Below are 21,274 nucleotides of genomic sequence, written 5' to 3' on the forward strand. Positions count from 1 at the left end.
ACATGCACTTTCTCTCTCAATGATGAAAAAAGGCCCTCAGGACAACTGGTGAAATGCAAATGAGGATATAAATTATAGGACATTATTGAGTAAATGTTAATTTTTCTTAGATATGATGCTAATTTAGGGGAAGGGAATGTGGGTGTTCATTACTCTGTTCTTTATTTTCCCCTAGGCTCGAAACTTCAAAAAGTTTTCAAAAGGGCAGTAAGTTAAAGTACCTTGCAACTTTCTTTTGCTGAAGCACCGATACCTGGTGCTAAGAATTAACACTGATTAAGGAACACTCGCAGTTAAGGGATAAATCACAGAAGGTGACAAACTCTTCTGCTTGTTGTCACCACTCCTGGCCTCCCCATTTTACTGCTTTTAAGAGACCATACTTGATTTGAAAGTACAACGAGAACTTACATTTTTGCTAGGGACGCACATGGGTGTCCCCTGTTTCACCTGACCTGCTTCCACAGTCACTCCCATCACTATTGGGTCTCGAGAATTAAAAATATACTGGGGGAGGATTTTCATCTTGCAGGGAAATACTGCTATGTGCCTAAAAGGAGGAGGAAAAAAAAAAAACTAAATTTTGAAGCAGACAAAAATCACTTAAACCTACAAATATGAATATGAGGCTTCCCCTGTCAGATAAAAGCACTTCCAGGTGGTGCCAGAAAAGCAGGAAGGACGCTGCAGAATGACCTTGGTGGTGTCCACAATGGTCCAGTCTCCGGTCCTGGGTGCATCATCCCCTCGCCATCCCCTTCCCCTCCTTCCCTCTCTGCTGTCACTTCCCAAGTCTTGAAGAAGCTGCATCACCGGAGCATGCGAAGTCTCTGCCCCAAAATTTAGATGGAGCTGAGAACCTCAATAGGACCCACGGTCGGGCACACAGGCAGTTGGCTCTGGGGACCACACAGGCATCAAACCAGTCACCTTCTCTCTACCATGTTCCCAAACCAGGTGACCCAAAGGCCACTTACTGAGCATGAGCTTCAAGTCTTTCACAGTGTCTAGTAGTTTTCTTAACCAAAGTCTTTTCACTTGTGGTTTCATGATTTCAAGGGAGCATATCCCAGTCTAAATCCCAATACTCACCTGGCAGTACACTTTAAATATGTACCCCAAATTGAGCCATTCTCAGGTCTTGCCTGGAATACTGGGAGCCTGATAAAACAACTTGCTGCCTCCCTAAAATCCTCCAAGGGACCTACTGAGTCCCACAACTTCTCTGACCTCATCTCCTACTGTTCTCTGCCAGATTCGATGTGGCTGCCTCCCAGTGCTGTCCTTCTGCCTGGACGACTCCCTGGTCTGGGAGGCTCAAGTCATTCCCTTCAGATCTCTGCTTGAACAAGAGACCCTATGGAGGGAAGCTGTCCCCAACCACACTGCTTGTCACACTGCTTGTCACACTGCTCTTCCTCCTGATTTAGGCCTTCCCTGCTCTGTTCTGCTTTTCAGCACTTCACCCTACTTCTCATGAGTTCATGGCTGTCTCCCCTGAGGTGCAGGAGGAGGGAACCTGGTCAAGGTTACTGCTGCCTCCTCAATCACCTGCAGCAATGCCACCTATACCAGGCAAGCTGTGAGGTCTGCTGGAGAAACAAGCTCTCTTCCCATGGAACACCTCACCTTATTTCATTTCCTCACCTCCCACGTTCTAATTTTGTTCCTTCCTTCCCATGTAATCCCAGATAAGGAACTCCAACAAGATAATTTTAGCAACTGCTAATCAATAATGAGACCCAGACCTGCCAATTTAAAAATTAAAAAATAAAAGGCTACACAGAGGATTTGTTAACACTGCTAGAATGCCTCAGATGGGCATTTATGGTTTATAACACATCATTTCAGGATGCTGTCTCTTCCAGATGAGCAAATGCCATGCTTCCACTGACCACACACCTTTCCGATACAGGTATCCCCTACATTTTGAAAGGTCACATGACACCACTTTGCTTTTATAAAGACTTATGTTAGTACCTGCTTTCCCTAACCAAAAAAGGAGGATTTGTGCTTTTATGAAAAAAGGCGAAAAGGAAAAATGTTTAGCATTTGTTTTGCAGTGAACCGTTAAAGAGGCGGTGGGCACCCCAGAGTGGCCCCACCAAACTTCTTCCCAAGAACCACACTCAACATCTCAGTATCATGCTGCCAGGGCTGTGAGCAAGGTCTGTGAGCATCTGGGCGTCATTTTGATTTTATCTGTTATCAAGATGTGTCCTAAGGTATCAGAAGGGAGTGCTCAAAAAATTTTCCATATAAATTAACAGTAATTACTTCTTCACTATATGCCAATTCGGCTTACAGAAGGTTTCACAGGAATGCTCTACTTTCGGATAGTGGGAGAAACCTGTATTTGGCAATTCGAAGACCCAAAATAAGTAAAATCACGAACTTACTTAAATTCTTCTTGTTTCTGTTTCTTGTAGTCTTGTCTATATTTCGTAAAGGCATCAAATAAATGATAAATAATTTCTGCACTAAAAATTCTAACTCCTAAACTATCAGCCATTTCTTGTGCATCCCGTTCAATTCTCACATCAAAGGCCAAAATCACTGCGTACCTGAAAGGTTCAAACACAATAAAGACCATTCAATTAAACACAGAATATGTCAGGTAGGACAGGTTGAAGAAAATAGGTAATATTAAAGCCTTCACAGCAGGAGAGAAATTACTTACTGAGGATCATGTTCCAACATCACTGAGGCCTTCATGACATCTTTTTTATGGACTGGACCAATGTTAATTCCTGCATACTGTAGAAAGGGAGTTTCTGAGCTTAATGGCCTGTGTCAGGTAAAGGAAACAGCACTACAAACCATGACTACCACGGACTCCCGTGGAGTCAGGTAGGATTACTTACGGGCACTTCTGATGTTTTCAGAAATTCAAGTAGAGCTTCCAAAGATCCCAGTGTAGAGGCCTGGACATAGACTCCTTTTTCTTCCAACTTGATAGCATTTAGCGTCTGCTTCAACTCATGGATCAACTCATCCTTGAAAAGAAATTAGATTTGACAAGGTTGTAAATATATCTCTATCATCAGCAGCTTACAGTAAGGCTGTGTTTCTCTTTTTAATTAAGTATTTACCTGAAAACATGAAAGCAAGCCTAAGAAAAAGTAAGGCATAGCAGAACCTGTACTGGAATGGAGAAGGAGATTCAGGGCCCATATCTGCAATGTGTCCCATACATCTGTCTTTAGATTACTAATGTTGAAATCTATTTAACCTCTGCTGTACTTGGCAAATAAGGTAGATGGGTGAGCTAAATGAAATGAGAATCTTTTCAAAGTTAAAAAGCATTACATAAATGTCATGTGTTGCGCTAGCCTAAAGGGTCTGCTTGACTGCCTTAAGCCTTAACTGAAATACCCTAACCTCAGCACCCTTTTCCTCAGTCACTGCTCCTTTAGGGATGAAGACATTCTCCCCAGAAATAACTATAACAGCTATGTTCATGCCATAGTTGGTACTGGCCAAAGAGGAATGCGTGCCCTGTTCTTACTGGCTCTAAGGTGGCCACTTCCTTGATGGTGGTGACCTGGTGCTGCCTGAAGAATAACAGTGGTCTCAGTGTAGTAGATGAGCCGTGTGCTCGGAACAGTGCCATCTTCTCTCTGGCAAGCAAGTACATAAACTCAAAGTTTGACTCTGTAACTATGCTAGACTCCGGTGGACATCTGCTCCTACAGATAGGCAAATTTTAAAATGACTTCAAGATTATCTTGAGTTCTGTCTGCATATTCTGGTATCTAAAGTTTGTTTATTTTTGAGAGAGCATGTGGGAGGGGCATAGAGAGAAAGTGCCAAGCAGGCTCTGTACTGTCAGCGTGGAGCCCAACGCAGGGCTCAGACTCGTGAACTGCAAGATCATGACTTGAGCCGGAATCCAGAGCTGGATGCTCAACTGACTGAGCCACCCAGGCACCCCTGCATATTCTGATCTTAAAAAACATGAATAGCTTCTAGTTTTTGTTTCATTTTTTATTTAAATAAAATGTGTACCTTAAAATTCTAGTCTATATAATATTAATGTTCATTCACAGGGCTGTGTAAACTGAAGTAATCTAAAAGCATCAACTGTTTGCTATGAGCCACCAGGTAAGGCTTCACAAAGACAAAGGTGCCCACTTCATTCATCATTACCAGCATGTGCCCTACTGACACACCAGCAGAACTCAAATAGCTTTGGAGGTTTAAAAAAGTAATTTACTTTAAGAACCGGGATTTCATCTTCTTTATAAGCCACCAGGAGGGGTAAGCCAGCCAATGTCTTCTCCAGGTCTTTTCCAAGAATCTTTACCCCCTGAGCTGCTTCTACTTCTTTATGCTTTTCATACTGGTTCTACAAAGATCAAAATATTTGTTACCACATTTATTTGAAAGTGGTTAATAGAAGATGATGTGAGAGACAGTATTTTCATGACACTGGGATAGGGAAATTTTTCTTAAACATAAAAAGCAATAAACAAACATTTGTTTCTTAAGATTCCACAGAAAAGGTAAAAAGACAAGTCACAGAGTAGAAGATGGTACAATACATACAAGCCACTAACAGACTAGTATCCTGACTACATAGACAAATCCCATGACTCTGTAATAAAGACAGACAATGCTGGAACACAGGGACATTTCACAAAGGAGTGAATTTAAATGGCTAATAAACATACAAAATAATAGCCAACCATATTTCAATCAGGCAAGTACCAAATGAAACAACAATGAGCTACCAGACGGGAAAAAATTTTAAACTCTGACAGCATCAAAGAGCTGACAAGATGTGACCTAATGAAAATTCTAATATACTGCAGTTGAAAGTATAACTTGTTAGACTTACTGTGGACAACAATATGGCCTTATCCAGTAAAACTGGAGCTAAGTGTAAGTGAGGACTCAGCAATTCACTCCTAGGCATACACCCTGGAGAAACTTGCACAACTACACCAAGAGATAATACAAGAATATTCGTAGGAATGACACTGCTGGTAATAATAAAAGTTTTAAAACTGGAGATCACCTACACTTTCCATCAACAGAAGAACAGATAAACCATAATATATTCATTCAGTAGAATACTACACAACAACAAAAATCAACAATAGCTATAGGCAACAACATGGATAAATCTTAAAAGTATTTTTTGACCAAAAGAAGCCAGATACAAAGGAATGGAAAAGGACTCCACATATATAAAGTCCATACAGATTTTTGAGAACCCCACACTCACGTATTGTTTAAAAAGGATATTAATTACTATCATGGAAATGGAAGCAGTTAACTTTTAGGAATGTGGGGGACTGGGGGGGGAGGGGTGGGGAGAGGGAAGGGACTAACATCAGTAAGAAGCACACAGGCTTCCGGGATATCAGCAATGTTCTGATTCTTTACCTGTTTGCTTCCTAAAAATTGGTTAAACTTGTCTTCTATGCTTATGGAATTTTGTGTATTAATGTTTTATTTCATAATAAAAAATGTTAGTAAGAGACTACTTAGCAGTGTAGAACCAAAATAATACACTTCAGTTTTCATGGAAAGCTTAGGTGGTAAATAAAAACTTGCACACATCTCCACTCTGACAGATGATCCTGTATGCGGGATTCAAAATAAGACAAGGAGCGAGAGCATATTAAGCCAACCAACTCTCGAAGTCAAGAAGGGACCTCAGCAGAACTTATACACAATGTACAAATCCCCGTGTGTCAACAGTTGCCACCCAGGCTTACCTTCACCCGTAATTCCTTCATAGGAGGAGGTAATAGGAGGCCTCGAATCTGAGTTACAATGGGCCCTTCTACTCCAGGAACGATAATTGTATCTCCTTCCTTCAAACGCCCATTGATCAGTATCACATCTATGGTGGTGCCCATTCCTGGGAGAGCCTTAACCTAAGAGACATAATCGCAAAGGGAGTGAAATATATGCTGCACTATATTGACTGAATCTAAGAGTAGGAAACATCCCCATCCAAGACCTCCATGTTAAAAACAAAAGGGAAAATAAACTGAAAAGCTGATCATTACCTCCATAACCTGTGCTCTTAGCTCCTCACAATGTGCAAGTCTCTTGCTCAACATGGTCTGAGTTAACTCGACAAGAAGGTAGATCAAACTTCCCATGCCATCACCAGTATGTGCAGAGGTAGGTACCAAGGACACAAAAGTACGGGGATCCTTGTTCTCATAAAACAAAGCTGCATTCAAACCCTAGAGACAGGAAAAGCAAAATCATTCCAAAAGGCCAAACTGGAAGGAAGTATCCAAAACAGCATGACTGGCTAGCTAATAGATAAGCAAATTACTCATCTTTCTGAAACTCCTCAAAAACACTCCAGATCATGTATAACCTGTAGGTATTAGTTGTATCACAGAAAAGCAGTGGCTTTCCCAGTCAACTTTATTTTTAAAATTTAAACATTCAGACTTTACAAAGACAGATCTTTGAAATATCAGCTTTCTAACTTAAAAAGGGATAAGGGAAAAGAATGGAGATCATTACTTGCCAGTGACAGGGGAACAGAACCAGTATTAGTGAAAATGCTAACTTTATTATAAGGACAATATAACAAAAGGAAAAATATTCTATAATATAGGCTCTTCACTAAGAAGGGAAAGTTTTCTTACCTGCTGTGCAAATTCTACAATAATAGCCTTTGCTCGCTCCTCAAATTCATCTTTTGTATTCTTTTTCTGCTTCTTTAAAGTAGCAGCCACATCAGAGTCAGGGCTCTTTTTCCAATCATACAACCTATCAATCTGGACAAAAATTTTTCATAAGAAACATCTTGAAAACATTCAGAATGCTAAGGAACTTAATTAAGTTCCTAAAGTTCCTAAAAACTCCTAGTGTATATTATACATATTCAGAAGAGTGTGAATTACTCAAATATTTTATTATACCAAAAAGCCCATACAACCCGCTTAAACTGCAGTCCCTTAATTTATTTTCATTTTTAAATTTTTTTTAATGTTTATTTATTTTTGTGAGAGAGAGAACATGAGTGGAGGAGGGGCAGAAAGCGAGAGGGAGACACAGAATCTGAAGCAGGCTCCAGGCTCGGAGCTGTCAACACAGCTCGAATATGGAGCTCAAACTCACAGACTGCGAGATCATAACCTGAGCTGAAGTCAGATGCTTAACTGACTGAGCCACCCAGGTGCCCCTAACTGCAGCCCTTCTTCAACTAGAAACTTCTGAGGTAACAAGCTGCCCATGAGCCTCCAAACCAGTTCATGAGAGGCTGTCATTTGTTTGCAAAAGATGAGATCCTAGAATTATCCTGGCACTATTAGCATATGTTGCTGGAATTCCAAAATGGTTTTGTTTAGTAAATAAAAATAAGAAATATAGCAAATATCATCACCAGGAAAATTACAGCAAAAAAAAAATAGTAATAATTGCATCCTATTTCAGAGAACAGTCCATTTTAATTGTTTTATTGCTCACATTACATTTACTCTGTTAAATAAATCATGTACTTTCTTTCACTTTTCATAACTGTGATGAATGGGTATAGACAGGAAAACTAATTAGTAGGAAAAAGAAACGAGCAAAATCCATTTCCTAAGTCTAGGGTTACAATATAAAGAAGCTTCCTCAATCTGAATGCTACAAAGGAGAAACATTAGTAAGTAGAAACAGATCCAGAAATGACAAAGTTGATATAATTAGCATACGAGATCCTTAAAACAATTATTATAAAATATGTGACTTTAAAGAAAAAATATGAAGAGCTTTAAAAAACACATAATATGAAATAAAAATTTACTAGATAAGCTTAACAGTAAATTACATATTACAAAAGAAAAGACTGAAGGCCTTGAAGATATAGCAATAAAAACTCCCAGCTGAAGCATACAAAGAAAAAAGAATGAAAGAGAACCTTAGTCACTCATGAAAAACCTCTGAATAACCTAATTTTTGTAAACAGACGAAGACTATAAATCCACAGATCTAAGAAAATCATTACAAAGTCTCACTAATGAACCTTTAAAAGGAAAGTTCTTAAAAACAATCACAGAAAAGGATATATTATATACAAGGAAACGAAGGACTATTAGAGATAAAAGCCATAAAGCAATAATGATGAAGGAAAAAAATATTTTTTAAATCTGGAATTCCATATTCAGAAAATTATTTGATCTAAATAATAAAAGCATAAAATATGTAAGCAGTGCTTATAACAGTAACTAAACTTACCCTCAAATATTTCTATTAGATAAGAAAAAATATCTGAAATCAAAAATCTAAGATTCCACCTTAAGAAGTTAGAAAGGAAGAGGACAGGAAAATCAAAGAAGAAAGAAGCAAATGATAAAATCAACACTGGAAATCAATGAAATATAAAATAAAACAATAGAGAATATCAATAGAATAAAGAGCTGGTTCTCTGAAATACAAATTTCTATACTGATAAAAGACAAATAAAAAACCTAAATAACCTGTACCTGTTTAAGAGATTCTATGCAGATATGGCTTCCTAGTGAATTCCATCAAACATTTAAAAAAATTCTATCATTTCTATACAAACTCTTTCAGATAATAAAGGAGGAAATACCTTTCAACTCATCCTACAAAGCCAACATTACGCTAATATCAAAACCAGACAAAAGACAGTAAAGCAAAACTATAAAGCAAAGTCATTCATGAATACAGACACAAAAATCATCAACAAAAACTTATCAAATCAAATCAGGCAATACATGAAAAAGATAATGCATCATGACCAAGTAAGTGGGGTTTATTCTAGTAATGCAAGGCTGGTTTAACATTTAAAAATCCAAAAGTAATCAACAAATAGTGAACAACTGAACATGCACATGTAAAAAAAACAACTTAGACACAATACAGGCCTTCCACTCTTCACAAAAATTAACTCAGAATAATCACAGACCAAAATGTAATACATAAAACTCTAAAACTCCTGGAAGATAAAACGGGAGAAAATGTGATGCCCTTGGCTGTGGTGAGGACTATTTAGACACCACAACCAAAGGCATAATCCATGAAAGAAAGAATATGATAAGCTAAACTTCGTTAAAATGATAAGTTTCTGTGAAAGTGAGTCTAGGGAATCAAACAAGAAGCCAGACTGGGAGAAAACATTTGCCGAAGACCCATCTGATAAAGAACCTATATCCAAAATACAGAAAGAACTCTTAAAACTCAAAAATAAGAATATAAAGAATCCAATTTAACAATGGGCCAAAGAATTTGACAACTCAGAGATGGCAAATAAGCATATGAAAAGATGTTCCACATCTTATGGAAACACAAATTAAAACAACGAGATACCACTACATACCTACTAGAATGACTAAAATCCAAAACTCAACATCAAATGTTGGTAAAGATGTAGCAACTGTCATTCACTGCTGGCAGGATCGCAAACCGTTACAGCCACTTGGGCAGTTTGTTCCAAAACTTAAAAACTCTTACCATAACAATCCACCATCACACTCTTTGATATTCACCCAGAGAACCAGAAAACATGCTTACACACAAACCTGCACAAAGAGGTTCATGGCAGCTTTTATTCCTAACTGCAAAACCTGAAAGCAACTAAGATGTCCTTCAATGGGTAATGAATAAACAGTAGTGTATCCAGACAACGGAATGAATTATTAAGCAAAATAAATGATCTTAAAACTAAAAAATGAGGGGCGCCTGGGTGGCTCAGTCGGTTAAGCGTCCGACTTCGGCTCAGGTCACGATCTCGCAGTTCGTGAGTTCGAGCCCCGCGTCGGGCTCTGTGCTGACTGCTCAGAGCCTGGAGCCTGTTTCACATTCTGTGTCTCCCTCTCTCTCTGACCCTCCCCGTTCATGCTCTGTCTCTCTCTGTCTCAAAAATAAATAAACGTTAAAAAAAATTAAAAAAAAAAAAACAACAACTAAAAAATGAGCTACCAAGCCATGACAATACGTGGAGGAAACTTTAATTCTTATTTTTAAGTGAAAGAAGGCAATCTGAAAAAGCTTACTGTAAAATCCTATATGATTCCACCTATGACACTCCAGAGAAGGCAAAACTATGCAGACAGTACAAAGATCAGGGATCTTTTTGCCAGGGACTGAGAGATGGGGTAAGAAACAGGCAAAGTGGAAAGGATTTTTAAAGCAGTAAAAATAACATGATACCAAAATGTTGGATACATGTCATTATACATCTGTCCAAACCCACAGAATGTACAACACCAAGAATGAACCCTAAACTATAGACTTTGGGTGATAATGATGTGTCAGTGTAAGTTCATCAATTACAACAAATGTACCACTCTGGTGTGGGAGGGAGGGTGCTGATATTGGGAGGCTATGCATACGTGTATGTGGGAAATCTCTACCTTCCTGTCAACACTGCTATGAAATCTTAAATGGCTCTATAAAAAAAAAAAAAAGTCTTCATAATAAAATGTTAGTAAAGTCTCCTCAAAATATCAACAGTAACTCATGTTACAGAATAAAGAGGAAAAGCCACATGAATATCTTAAGAGAAGCAGAATAAGCCATCTGACAAATTTTAACATCTCATGACTTAAACAAGAGTAACACTTTAAGCAACCTACTGCTGACATCACACGTAATGGTGAAAGATCAAGTATTTCCCCCTAAGGTAGGGCAGAAAGCAAGAAGTCTGTCATTACTTCTATTCAACATTGTTCCAGAAGGTCTAGTTAGTGCAGTCAGGAAGAAGAAAATTTACAGAGCACACGCATGAAGGGAAAAAGTAAAACAAACCCTTTATTTGCAGATAACATAATCATGTAGATGGAAAATCCCACATGATCTACAAAAGAAGCTTCTAGGCCTAATCAGTGAAATTAGTAACATCACAAGATTTAAAAATGAATACATAAAAATCAACTATATTCCTATATAAATTACAAACCCCAAAATTTTAAATATTTTTTATGTTATTCACATATGTTATTTTTTATTTTTATTCACATATGTTATATTTTATGTTATTCACAACAGCATCAAAACCATGAAAATACTATGGATAAATTTAGAAAAATATGTCCAACACATGGACAATAAAGGTACAAAATATCACCAAGAAGAAATAAAAAACTAAGTAAATAAATATAGAGATGTCATGTTCACTTATCAGAAGACTCAATTTTGATAAAATGTCAACTCTCACAGAATTTACCTACAAATTAAATACAATCCCAAACAAAATTCCAAAAGTCCTTTTGTAAAAACTAAGCAGATTCTGAACTTCATATGAAAATTCAAGAACCCTAAAATAACCAGAACAATTATGAGAAACAAAAAGTTAAAATTATCAATACCTGCTTTCAAGACATTACTATAAATTATAATAACCAAAACAGGGTAGTAGTGGCATAAGGATAGATATACAGGTCAATGGAAGAGAAGATAAATACCAAAAAGGGACATATGTACATGGTCAATTAGTAGTCAACAAAGATTCAAAAGTAATTCAGTGCAGAACTGCTCGTTCAAGATGGCAATATATAGGGAGACACTGACCTCACCACCTCCAGGGACACACTAAAACTACACCTATTTACAGAACAATTCATCCTGAAGAAGAACGGAGAGCTAACAGCTTCTGTACAACAAAGACCATGTAGAGAATGGCAAGAGAGACAGAGACACAGAAACAAAGAGGACCCCCATCAACACTGCAAACTTCTGTGTGGAAGGATAGTACTGAAGGACTGTGAGTAGATTCATCTGCCCTGGGGTGCAGAAAAAAAGCTGTGGTTTGCGAAGACATCTAGAATATAAAGGAACCAGCTCCAGAACCCTGCCTAACAGCAGGGGAACTGCTGAAACTCTCTCCAGGTCAAGAGGAACTGTCAAGTGCCTCCACCCTGGCAGCGTGGACAGGAGCAAGGTCCAGGCATTCTAGATGGCCTAACACCTCAGTCAGCCCTGAGTCCCTAGCCCACACCCGACCCAAGCCATTCCATCAAGATGGCTCCTGTGCGGTGCAGCATACCAGGACATGCCTAGCCAGCCTCACTACATGCCTCACTACAGCTGCAGCTGTCCGTCAAAGTGACACAAACACAAAGCACCCTAGAACACTCAGGCCCACACCACTGCAGCTCCAGACAACTTGCCAGGACTCCCCTGGCTTAGAGCATATTAGAACCTCCCAACCCATACCAGCTTATACTCCAGACAACTCGCCAGGGAATCTCCTTCATGGAGTGCCCAAGGCACCCCCAGTCTGTACCCACCTTGGTTCTAGCCGCCCTGCCAGGACACCCCTGTGTGCAGTGACGCAGGACAATCCTTGCCCATACCTGCCTTGGCTTTAGTCACCCTACCAGGGCATCCCTGCGTGGAGAGCCCCAGGAGCCCTAGCTCGCATCCACTTCAGATTCAGCTGTACTCAGAGTGCATTCAATGCAGAGTGCCACAGTACTGCCCCAGCCTGTGTCCACTCAGTTTCAGCTATCCTGTCAGTGTTCTCTGCAAGGAGAGCCGCAGAATCCCCTCGGTTACACCCACTTCAGCTCTAGCTGTGATGCTAGGGTGCCCTCCATAAAGAGAGCCCTGGGACCCCCTGGCTTCCACCCATTTCAACTCCAGCTGTGCTGCCCTCTGGGTGAAGAGCCCCAGGAACACCTGGTTTGAACCCACTTCACTTCTGACTATCACACCAGGGTGGCCCTAGCATGGAGAATGCTAGGATCCACAGTCCATAAACACCACAGTCCAGATAGCCACCCCAACTCACCAAGCACATTCTACACAGGAACCCACACTCAAGATCATTCCCTCTAGTTAAGGAAAAATAGCCGTTCCACCTAATCCATAGAAATAAACAGAAGAAGTAAATCAAAATGACAAAAAGAATATACTCCAAACAAAGAAAAAGATAAAACTTCAGAAAAAGAATTAAATGAAATGGAGATCAGCAGTATGCCTGATCAAGAGTTCAAAGTAATAGTAATGAAGATGCTTACTGGACTGGAGAGAACCATGAATGAAGTCAGGCAGAACTTCAAAAAAGACATATAAAATATAAAAAAGAAGGAATCAGAGTTTAAGAATAGCAGACGAAAAACACATTAAAGGGATTCGATAGATCTGAGGATGAGAAGAATGGATCAGTGATTTGGAAAGCAGGGGAATGGAAAGCACCAAAGGGGGGAAAAAAGAATTTAAAAATAATTATAGAGTAAGGGATCTGTTGGATAACAGGGTAACATCAAGCAAACAAACATTCATGTTATAAAGGCCTGATAAGGAGAAGACTTAAAAGAAAGGGGCAGAGAACTTATCCTAAGAAGTAACAGCTGAAAAACGTCCCTACCCCTGGAGAGGAAACACATTCAGATTCAGGAGGCACAGAAAGCTCCAAAGGAGATGAAGCCTCACAAGGCAATCAGCTGATACTTCAGCAGAAATTTGCTGGCCAGAAAGGAGTAGAAAAGAACCACAATCAAGAACACTACCCAGCAAGATTATCATTCAGAAATGAAGGACAGCTAAAGAGTTTCCCAAACAAAAAGGAGTTCTTTGCCACTACAACAGCCTTATAAGAAATGTCAAGGAGACTTCTGTAAATGGAAAAGAAAAGGCCATGAGAGAACAAAATTATGAAAGGAAAGAAGCCTGACAAAATAAAAAAGATGCAAAATATAACAATATATATTTAATATGTAGAGGAGGTAAATAAAAATGAAGTTCTTCTAGACGATGCTCAAACATAAGTGACCATTAACAGACTGCTATATACTTGGGATGTTATATACATGAACTTCATGATAACCACAAAACCATTAATAGACACACCAAAAAAATCCAATCATGACACTAAAGAAAATCATTAATCACAAAAAAAGAGAGCAAGAGAAGAAAGGAAGAGAGAATTACAAAAACAACCAGAGAACAATTGAAAAATGGCAATAAGTACATCCTTATCAATAATTACTTTAAAGGTAAATGGTCTGCATGTTCCAATCAAAAAACATAGGGTGACAGAATGGTTAAGAAAACAGAACCATTTGGGGCACCTACATGGCTCAGTCAGTTAAGTGTTCAAACTCTTGATCTTGGCTCAGGTCATCATGATCCCACAGTTCATTGAGTTCAAGCCCCACATGGGGCTCTGTGCTGATGGCACAGAGCCTGCTTAGGATTCTGTCTCTCCTTCTCTCTGCCCCTCCCCTGCCTGTGGAGTGCTTGCTCTATCTCTCAAAATATATAAATAAGCTTAAAAAAAAAAAAAAAAAAAGAAAGAAAGAAAGAAAATAGAACCATTTGCTGCCTACACTTTAGCCCTGAACATATACAGAGTAAAAGAAAAGGGATGGAAAAAGCTATTCCACGTACATGAAAGTAGAAAGAAAACAATAGCCAGGGCAGCAATGCTAATATCAGACAAGAGACTTTAAAGCAAAGACTAGTACAAGAGACAAAGAAGGACACTACAGAATAATGAAGAAATCAATCCAACAAGAAGATACCACAATTGTAAATATTTATGCACCTAAATAAATAAATAAAGCAATTATTAACAGATGTAAAAGGAGAAACTGCAAGTAATACAAGAACAGTAGGGGGCTTTAATACCCCACTTACCTGAATGGACAGATCATCCAGGTACAAATCAATAAAGAAACAGTATCTCTGAATGACACATTTGACTAAATGGACTTAACGGACATGTACAGTACATGCCATACATAAACAAAAGAATACATTCTTTTCAAGTGCACATGGAACATTCTTCAAGAAAGATCATGTTAGGCCACAAAATAAGTTTCAATAAACTTAAGAAGACTGAAATAATATCAATCTTTTAGAATCACAACAGTATAAAAATATAAATCAATTACATTTTTCTAGAAAAAAGAAAAAAAAACTGAAAACAAACAAACATGTGGAAGCTAAACAACATGGTATTAAACAACCAGTAGGTCAATGAAGACATCAAAGAGGAAATTTTAAAAATAACTTGACAAGGGGCACCTGCGTGGCTCAGATGGTTCACTGCCCAACTTTGGCTCAGGTCATGATCTTGCTGGTTCAGAGTTCGAGCCCTGCCTAGAGCCTATTTCAGATTCTGTGTCTCCCTCCCCCTCTCTCTGCCCCTCCCCAGCTTGTGCTCTGTCTCTCTCTCAAAAATAACATTCAAAAACTTTTCTTTTAATTAAAAAAAAATATCTTGAGACAAATGAAAACAAAAACACAACAGTCCAATATCTTTGTGATAACAGTGAAGCAGTTCTAAGAGGAAAATTCATAGCAATACAGGCATATCTCAAGAAGCAGAAAAATCTCTGATGGGTACTGAGGAGGGCACCTTTTGGGATGAGCACTGGATGTTGTATGGAGACCAATTTGACAATAAATTTCAAAAAAAGAAGAAGTAGAAAAACCTCAAGTAAACAATCTAACCTTATACCTAAAAATGGAAAAACAAAAACAAAAAAAGCCCCAAGTTAGTAGAAGGAAGGAAATAATAAACATCAGAGAAGAAGTGAATGAAAGAGACTATTAAAAAAAACAGGAAAAGTCAATGAAACCAACAGCTCATTTTTTGAAACGAAAAACAAAATTAATAAACCTTTAGTTAGACTCACTGAGAAAAAAGAAGACTCAAAATCAGAAATTAAAGAGAAGTAACTGACACCACAGAAATACAAAAGACTATGAGTTTATTACAAAAAAATTATATGCCAACAACTTTGACAACTTAGAAGAAATAATAATGGAAAACATACAATCTTCTAAGACAGAATCAGGAGGAAACAGAAAATCTAAACAGACCAATTACTAGTAACAAAATTGAACCAATAATGAAAACAGTCCCAATAAACAAAAGTCTAGGACTTCTGAAACCAAATGGCTTCAAAGGTGAATTCTACCTAACATTTAAAAAACGGTTAATAGCTATTCTGCTCAAACTATTTCAGAAAATAGAAGAGGAAGGAAAATTTCCAAATACATTCTATGATGCTAGGATTACCCCAATTCCAAAACCAGACAAAGACATTACAAAAAAAGAAAACTGCATGCCAATGTCTAATGAACACAGATGAAAAAATCCTCAAAATATGAGCAAGTTGAATTCAACAATACACTGAAAAGGATCATTCACCACAACCAAGTGGGATGTATTCTAGGGATGCAAAGATGGTTCAATATCCACAAATCAATCAAGCTGATACACCACATTAACAAAATGAAGGACAAAAATCGTAAGATCATCTCAACAGATTCAGAAAAGGCATCTGACAAAAGCCAATATCCATTCATGATAAAAACTCAACAAAGTGGGTTTAGAGGGAACATACTGCAACATAATGAAGGCCATATATGACAAACCTTCAGCTAACATCATATTCAGTGGTGAAAAACAGAACTTTTCTTCTTAGATCAGGAACAGGGCAAGAATGTCTGCTTTTGCCACTTTTATTCAACATAGCATGGGAAGTCCCAGCAGTAGCAATCAGACAACAAAAGGCATCCAAATTGGTTAGGAAGAGGTAAAAGTGTCACTATCAGTACATGACAGGATAATACATACAGAAACCCCTAAAGACTCCACCAAAAATTTATTAAACTACATTAATTCAATAAAGTTGGAGGATACAAAATTAATATGCAAAAATCTCTTGCATTTCTATACACTAATAATGAAGTAGGAGAAAGGCAAGTTTAGAAAACCATTCCATTTACAGTTGTACCAGAAAGAATAAAATACCTAGGAACAAATTTAACCAAAACTGTGAAAAATCTGTACTCTGAAAACTCAAAGACACTGATATAAGAAATGGAAAATGACACAAACAAATACAAAGAAAGACCACACTCATGGACTGGAAGAATACTGTTAAAACGTCCATCCTACCCAAAGCAACCTACAGATTCAATGCAGTCCCAATCAAAATACCAAAAGCATTTTTCACAGAACTTTAACAAATAATCCTAAAATCTGTACAGAATCACAAAAGACTCTAAACAGCCAAAGCAATCTTGAGAAAAAATAACAAAGCTGGAAATAACACAATCCCAGATTTCAAGCTATAGTACAACACTAAAGTAATGAAAACAGAATGGTAGTGGCACAAAAACAGACACATAGATCATTGGAACAGAATAGAACTCTGAAATAAACCAATGCTTTAGGGTCAATCTGTTACAAAGGAGAAAGGAATATACAATGGGGAAAAGTAGTCTCTTCAACAAATGATGCTAGGAAAACTGGACAGCTATAAAACAATAAAACTGGACCACTTTCTAACACCATACACAAAAATAAACTTAAAATGTATTAAAGACCTAAAGGTAAGACCTAAAACCACAAAGCTAGAAGAGAACAAAGGCAGTAATTTCCCTGACATCAGCTGTAGCAGCATTTTTCTATGTCTCCAAAGACAAGGGAAACAAAAATAAAAATAAGCTATTGAGACTACACCAAAATGAAAACCTTTTGTACAGTGAGGGAAAATTTCAACAAACAGAAAGGCAACCTATGGAATGAGAGAAGGTATTTGCAAATGATATAGCCAATAGAGTTAACATCAAACATAAAGACCATCTACCATGCTATACCCCCAAACACATATGATCCAAATTTAAAAAAGGGTAGAAAACCTAAATAAACATTTTTCCATCCATAAGACATCCAGATGGTCAAGAGACACCTGAAAAGATGCTCACCATCATTAATCATCAGGGAAACACAAACAAAACCACAATGAGATATCACCTTATTACAGAGTTAGAATGGCTAGTATCAAAAAGACAATAAATAACTAGTGTCAGTGAGGATGTGTAGAAAAGGGAGTCCTCCTACACTGTTGGTGGCAATGTAAATTGGAGCAACCAATGTGGAAAACAGTATACAGTTTCCTCAAAAAATTAAAAATATAAATACCATTATAATCCAGCAATTCCACTACTGGGTGTTTACTCAAAGAAAATGAAAACCCTAATATAAAAACACAGAGGCACCCCATGTTTGCTGCAGTATTTACAATATCTGAGATATGGAAGCAACCTAAGTGTTCAATGACAGTTAAATGGATAAAGATGTGGTATGTACATGTACATACACACACACACACACACACACACACACACACACACTACACACAATGGAGTATTACTCAGCTATAAAAATGAATGACATCTTGCCATTTACAACGTGGACAGACCCAGAGGATATTATGCTAAGTGAAATAAGCCTAACAGAGAAAGACAAATACCATATGATTTCTTATATGTGTAATCTAAAAAGAAGAAGAAGAAGAAGAAAAAAAAAAACAAGCAAACAACCAAAAAGTAGAAACAGACCCATAAACATAACAATGTGATTGTCAGAGGCTGGAGGTGGAGAGGCATGGGTAAAATGGGTAAAGGGGAGTAAGAGGTATAGGACTCCAGTTATAGAATGTATAAATCACAAGAATGAACGATACAGCATAGGAATATAGTTGATGCTACTATAATAGTAGAATATACAGTGACAGTAGCTACATTTGTCAGCACAGCAAAACAATGTAGAATATAATAATCACTATGTTGTACACCTGAAACTAATGTAACCTTGTGTCAACTATACATCATTATAAAAAGAAATCAAAAAAGAAAATATAATCTTTCCAACAAAAGGTTTTGAACTGGATACTCGTAGAAAAAAGTGTACCCTGATCCTTAAATTATACTATATACAAAAATTAACTAAAAATAATCACAGACCTAAATGTTAACTATCTAGAAACACTTAAAAATTTTCTTCATAAACTTGGGGTGGTTAAAGATTACTTACAGAGAACATAAGAAACACAAATTATAAAGAATTCCCACACATCAGACTTCACCAAAATTAGAAACTTTTGCTTTTCAAAACACATCATCACGAAAATGAAAAACCAAGTCCTAGACTACAAGAACATACCGGCAATACGCATAACTGACAAAAGACTTATATCAACAATAAAGAACTCTAAAAATTCCGCAAGACAACAATCTAATAAAAAATGAACCAAGATTTTAAAATAGTTACTTCACAAAGAGAGAGATGACAAATAAATACATGAAAAGATTCTTGATGCCATTAGTCATGACAGAAATGCAAATGAAACCATAATAATTTAGCATTACACACTTACTACAACAGCTGTAGGTAGAACAAATGTTGGTAAGAATTTGCAGAACTGAAATCCTAAAATATAAAGTGGTATGATCTCTTTGGGAAAATGTCACTTTCTAATTAAGTGAAACATATAAATACCACTTGACCCAGCAGTTCTCTTTTTAAATAGTTACCCAAAAGAAATGTCAACCCAAAGACCTGTGGAAATGTTCATAGCTGCTTCCTTAATAAGCTAGAAGTGGAATCAATGCAAATATTCTTCAATTTGTAAGTTGGATGAAGTGTGGTATCATTCAGATGATGAAATATTACTCACCAATGAAAAGGAACCACTAATGGTATATGCAACATGGATAAATGCAAAATAACAAGTGTGTGGAAAATGCCAGACTCAAAAGATTACACACTGTGTAATTCCATTAATATGAAACAGTCTGTTTTATAGACTGATCTGATGGGAGGATCAGTGTTTGGGCTTGACAAAGGGGGTAGGCTTACTGTAACAGAATATGAGGGAACATTCTGGGAATATGGAGATGGTCTATGTTCCGATGGTAGTGGTTTTATATGTGTGTATAAATCTGTCAAAATACATTTAACTTGGCATGAGTACATATTCTTATATGAAAGTTATACTATGGCACATTTGTTTAATCACAAAAATTTAAGAACCATGTCTTCACATTTAATTTTTCAGGGGAGCTTACCTTATTGAGTGCAACAATGAAAGGACATTTTTTAGATTTCAGAAGGTTAATAGATTCAATTGTTTGGGGCTCCAAACCATGCATAATATCAACGACTAAAATAGCAATATCACAAAGAGAGCTTCCTCTGTTTCTTAGATTACTGTTGAAAAGAGGGGAAAAGATGAATAAGTAGAAATCTTAAAATTACTATTCTGCTTAAACAAATTTTTAATTTCTTTGTAAAACCTACAGAAAAAAAAAACAAAATGAAGCGCATGCATTAACATTCAAGTGCCATTAGCCCTTAACTTGCCAAATGCTTATCTGACACAGTGAATTGACATCAGCTGGAATGAGTTAGTTCCAGAAGTTACTCCAATATTTCTGCAAATTGTACTGGCCAAGTTTTTTGCGCTAAGGAATATGGCCAAGAGGCAACAGGATAAATTCCACCTATAATGGGTTTCACAGGAGACAGACCAAGTATGTATTAGGATTTGGTCTTTCAAAGTCTAAAAGATCTCTACAAAATACAAGTATCCAAATAAAGTACTGCATATTCAGTAAGGCACAGATAAGGATCAATAGTGGGACCACGTATCTTAAAATACAACCCAAAAATTGATTAATGAGACGTTCTGACTCACTGAACTTTTAGACTTAATCGTTTCAAGCAGTTTGGTTTCAAGTTGCTCTTACCTGAAAGACTCATGGCCGGGAGTATCAATAATCAGCATCCCTGGAATTCGTACATTCTCTCTATCAAACTAGAAAAGGTGAAGAAAAGTGGAGAGCTTCAGGAAGCCAAACTTTATAAAGTTTCTTATAAAAGCAATTATTCTGCCATGAAAACTTAAAAATATCACCACTTCCTTTTCTAAAAAATGGTTTTAAAACAGTGAGTCAAGCAGCAAAGCACAACAGTATTTTCATTAATATCAAAAGGAGCTTTGCAAGTAAAAAAATAAGAAAACATTCTCTTTGTTAAGGTCATAAAAATTTTTGAGCAGATTATCAGTAAGTAATAAATGACAGCAGTCATCTTAGAGTGACTATAAAAAGGTGACATGCAAGAAGAGGTTCTCGCTGTTTGAAAAATGTATCTGTTCCAACTTTAAAGCAATTCTAAGCTTTGAAAAATATCCTAAAATACATTTTAAAGAAAATTTACCTCATCAACCTGAAATATCTTTAAGAAAGACTTCATATGCTGCTTTATTTAAATAACATCATAAACACTTAATTTTCTGGACAAAAGTTCATTAATGAATGGAAAAAAATTACAACATGCCTGATATGCACATTCTCCTTTAACCTAAAGTGTGGCACTGACCAACAAATCTCTCTCTCACGCACACACAAAACTTTTACTTGTTTATCTATACTTTTTGTCAATCTTCAAATGATTTTTCAAAATCTTATCTCCTGTTCTATGTCAAAATGATTCATCATGTAAAACCTCTCATATTTGCATACTGGTGATCTTAAATCA

At 37.1% G+C, this 21,274-nt stretch overlaps 1 protein-coding gene across 1 annotated transcript in view; it reads right to left on the reverse strand.

The window, feature by feature from the left end:
* EIF5B (eukaryotic translation initiation factor 5B) overlaps nt 1-21,274 on the reverse strand; it is a 92,685-nt gene that overhangs the window by 3,549 nt on the left and 67,862 nt on the right. Inside the window, 10 exon segments of the mRNA XM_015065142.3 lie at nt 412-550; nt 2,400-2,564; nt 2,681-2,757; nt 2,865-2,996; nt 4,217-4,348; nt 5,727-5,888; nt 6,024-6,206; nt 6,624-6,755; nt 19,801-19,942; nt 20,482-20,549. Of these exon segments, the coding sequence (XP_014920628.2) occupies nt 412-550; nt 2,400-2,564; nt 2,681-2,757; nt 2,865-2,996; nt 4,217-4,348; nt 5,727-5,888; nt 6,024-6,206; nt 6,624-6,755; nt 19,801-19,942; nt 20,482-20,549 (1,332 nt within the window).

The sequence above is a fragment of the Acinonyx jubatus genome, chromosome A3 (assembly GCF_027475565.1).
Source record: "Acinonyx jubatus isolate Ajub_Pintada_27869175 chromosome A3, VMU_Ajub_asm_v1.0, whole genome shotgun sequence".
Classification (NCBI taxonomy): Eukaryota; Metazoa; Chordata; class Mammalia; order Carnivora; family Felidae; genus Acinonyx; species Acinonyx jubatus.